Source organism: Salmo salar, chromosome 16 (genome assembly GCF_965601325.2).
Source record: "Salmo salar chromosome 16, fSalSal1, whole genome shotgun sequence".
NCBI lineage: Eukaryota > Metazoa > Chordata > Actinopteri > Salmoniformes > Salmonidae > Salmo > Salmo salar.
In genome coordinates this window covers 91,600,001-91,603,331 of record NC_138306.1, presented here as the reverse complement: position 1 = coordinate 91,603,331, position 3,331 = coordinate 91,600,001, and the positions used below count along the sequence as shown (strand labels likewise).

At 50.3% G+C, this 3,331-nt stretch overlaps 1 protein-coding gene across 1 annotated transcript in view; it reads right to left on the bottom strand.

Moving 5' to 3' along the window:
- Positions 1 to 622: 622 nt before the first annotated feature.
- The window catches only part of LOC106574799 (protocadherin-17), a 160,158-nt gene continuing 157,449 nt past the window's right edge, over positions 623 to 3,331 (bottom strand). Inside the window, exon 5 of the mRNA XM_045698419.2 lies at positions 623 to 2,862. Within this exon, the coding sequence (XP_045554375.1) occupies positions 2,051 to 2,862 (812 nt within the window). The 3' untranslated portion in view covers positions 623 to 2,050. The remainder of the gene's footprint in view (positions 2,863 to 3,331) is intronic.

The following is a 3,331-nucleotide window of genomic DNA, read 5'->3' as shown; positions in this document are numbered from 1 at the left end:
CTTTTCACAGTTGAAGGAGAAAGAATATCCCTTTGTAAAGGAATGTGAAAGCTGAAGAACGGGAGGCTCAGACAGCTAGACTCACTATACAGGAACAGGAAGCTGATGGCACAGTTTGATGAGGTGCTTACATCTCATGTGTGTACACAGTGTGGTTGTGTGTGTACAGTGTGTGTGTGTGTGTGTGTGTGTGTGTGTGTGTGTGTGTGTGTGTGTGTGTGTGTGTGTGTGTGTGTGTGTGTGTGTGTGTGTGTGTGTGTGTGTGTGTGTGTGTGTGTGAGTGTTTGTGTGTGTGTGTGTGTGTGTGTGTGTGTGTGTGTGTGTGTGTGTGTGTGTGTGTGTGTGTGTGTGTGTGTGTGTGTGTGTGTGTGTGTTAGACTTCCCCAGTCTGGAATGTTCAGTGTGTATAATGATATAGAAGGACATGGTTGCACAGCTTCCACAGGTGACTATAAAGAACAGGATTAGGACAGGTGAGATATGCTGACCCATTTTAACCCCCCCCTGACCCCCCCCCCCCCCCCCACTCCCTGACCCCCCCCCCCCCCCCCCTGACCCTCCCCGACCCCCCTCCCTGACCCCCCCCCCCCCCCCACCCCGACCCCCCTCCCCATTACCCCTGAATGACCAACCTGTTTAAGATACGGTTATCATTTTACACTTTTAAACATCAATATTACAAAGTTTAGAGAAGTGTTTTGTCTCTCTCTCCGCGGGTCGTCGGTCAGAACCAAACAAAAGTTCTGGTCGGGAACCAACTCTGTCTGCTCTTCCGGGTCCCTGACTCTCAGGGCCTGTCCTCCGATTGTCATGATAGACCATTATAATAATCTTCCCAGAAGCCAATGGCTGCGTTCACACTTCACGTAAGCAACACACACACACAGACAGATGTGTAAGCTTGTTCTGGCAAAGGAAAGAGCATGAACACACATTAACAATGAACTGGTGGCCACTTGGATTAAAAGCTTGCAGGGAGCCAGACAGAAGCTGCTCCATTCTGTCATTCCCAAAGAATCACATTAACAATGAACTGGTGGCCACTTGGATTAAAAGCTTGCAGGGAGCCAGACAGAAAGTGCCCTGCATTCTGTCATTCCCAAAGAATCCCAAAAAGAGTCAAAGAAGTTCAACAGAATTCAGCTGTCCATATTTCAGTCCTTCTGAATTCAGCTGTCCATGTTTCAGTCCATCTGAATTCAGCTGTCTATGTTTCAGTCCATCTGAATTCAGCTGTCCATGTTTCAGTCCTTCTGAATTCAGCTGTCCATGTTTCAGTCCTTCTGAATTCAGCTGTCCATGTTTCAGTCCATCTGAATTCAGCTGTCCATGTTTCAGTCCATCTGAATTCAGCTGTCCATGTTTCAGTCCTTCTGAATTCAGCTGTCCATGTTTCAGTCCATCTGAATTCAGCTGTCCATGTTTCAGTCCTTCTGAATTCAGCTGTCCATGTTTCAGTCCTTCTGAATTCAGCTGTCCATGTTTCAGTCCTTCTGAATTCAGCTGTCCATGTTTCAGTCCTTCTGAATTCAGCTTTCCATGTTTCAGTCCTTCTGAATTCAGTTGTCCATGTTTCAGTCCTTCTGAATTCAGCTTTCCATGTTTCAGTCCTTCTGAATTCAGCTGTCCATGTTTCAGTCCTTCTGAATTCAGTTGTCTATGTTTCAGTCCTTCTGAATTCAGCTGTCCATGTTTCAGTCCTTCCGAATTCAGCTTTCCATGTTTCAGTCCTTCTGAATTCAGTTGTCTATGTTTCAGTCCTTCTGAATTCAGCTGTCCATGTTTCAGTCCTTCTGAATTCAGCTGTCCATGTTTCAGTCCTTCTGTCTGTTACTTTATTTTCCTTTTCTTTTTAAAACTTACACTGGCGATATCGACAGGGAAAAGTCCAACACATGGTCCTTCCATAGTTCCAAGTTGAGGTCAACGATAAGGTCATGTGACAGCCAGCAGTGTTCTGTTTGTTTGTTGTTTAGATGGCGGTGGCAGTCTTAGGGAGGAGAGTATCCTTCCTGCCACCATCCCTCTCTCTCTCTTTCTACCCTGTGTATCACTTTCTTCTGAGAGTGCCGGTGGCTGTCTCGCTGCCTCTGCAGTCCTGCAGCAGTTTGTCGATGTCTCTGACCACCTGGTCTGCATCGACCCCGTCCCGCCCCATCTCCCCCCCTTCGTGGATCCCCCCGTCCATTTCCAGAACACAGTCCATCTCTGTTCCCACCCCGACCCCCACTCCAGCCTCCTGGCTGATTCTGGACCGGGCCTCCGCTAGAACCTTGGCCACCGGGTCGCAGGAAAGAGAAGGGTAGGCTGGGTGTCCCGGGGGTAGTCCTGGGCCGTGGGGGCCGTAGTGATGGAGGAGACCTGGGTCTCTGCTCTGTTTGTTGGGGGAGTGGTACTGCCCGTCGGGGGGGCCAGAGCAATAGTGGCTGGGGGTGGGTTTGGTCTCAGCTCCGTCTGCGGGGGATTTAGTGGAGGAGGCGCAGGGGGAGTTGTTAGAGGAGGAGGAGCAGCCTTTAGTGGGGGAGTTGGAGGCTGAGGAGACCTCTTGGAGAAGTGGAGAGAGGGCTCTCTTGGCCTTCAGGTAAGGCTTGACGTTAGCCACTAAAATGGTGTGGTCCCGACGCTCCTTCCCGAAGGTGCAGAAGGTTTTCTTCCCGTTGGGGTTGACGGTCTCGTAGGCTTCTGTGGTCTCCATGGCAGCCTCCATCCCCGCGGGGACGAACAGGTTGTTGCGGTAGTCCACACCCTCTGCCTGGTTGGCTCCTCCCCCTCCCGCCCCTCCCGCCGGGAACTGTGGCATCCAGCAGCGGTCGGAGTGGCCCAGGACCCTGCACTCCTCTGTGCAGTTAACACAGTCTTCTTCTGCAGAGAGAGGAAGAGAGAGACCGTTAGTGTTGCATTGTGATTAACAGCTATCTTTCTGAGAGTCTATCAATTCATACAAGTAGTCTGTTTGTCACTGTCCTAACTAGAGGGAGCCTGGGAAGTAAGCCTGTAGTGTTGGAGTGATCCAACTGTGTGGACATGAAAGGCTGCACACACAGACACAGACACAGACACACACACACACACACACACACACACACACACACACACACACACACACACACACACACACACACACACACACACACACACACACACACACACACACACACACACACACACACACACACACACACACACACACACCATGCTGCAGTGCTGGATCCATTTGCCACAGCATCAATACCAGGCTTCCATAATAATCCACAGAGAGAGGGTTTGTCTGAAAAGAGATGAAAGACAGAGAGGACACACACACACACACACACAGACAGACAGACAGACA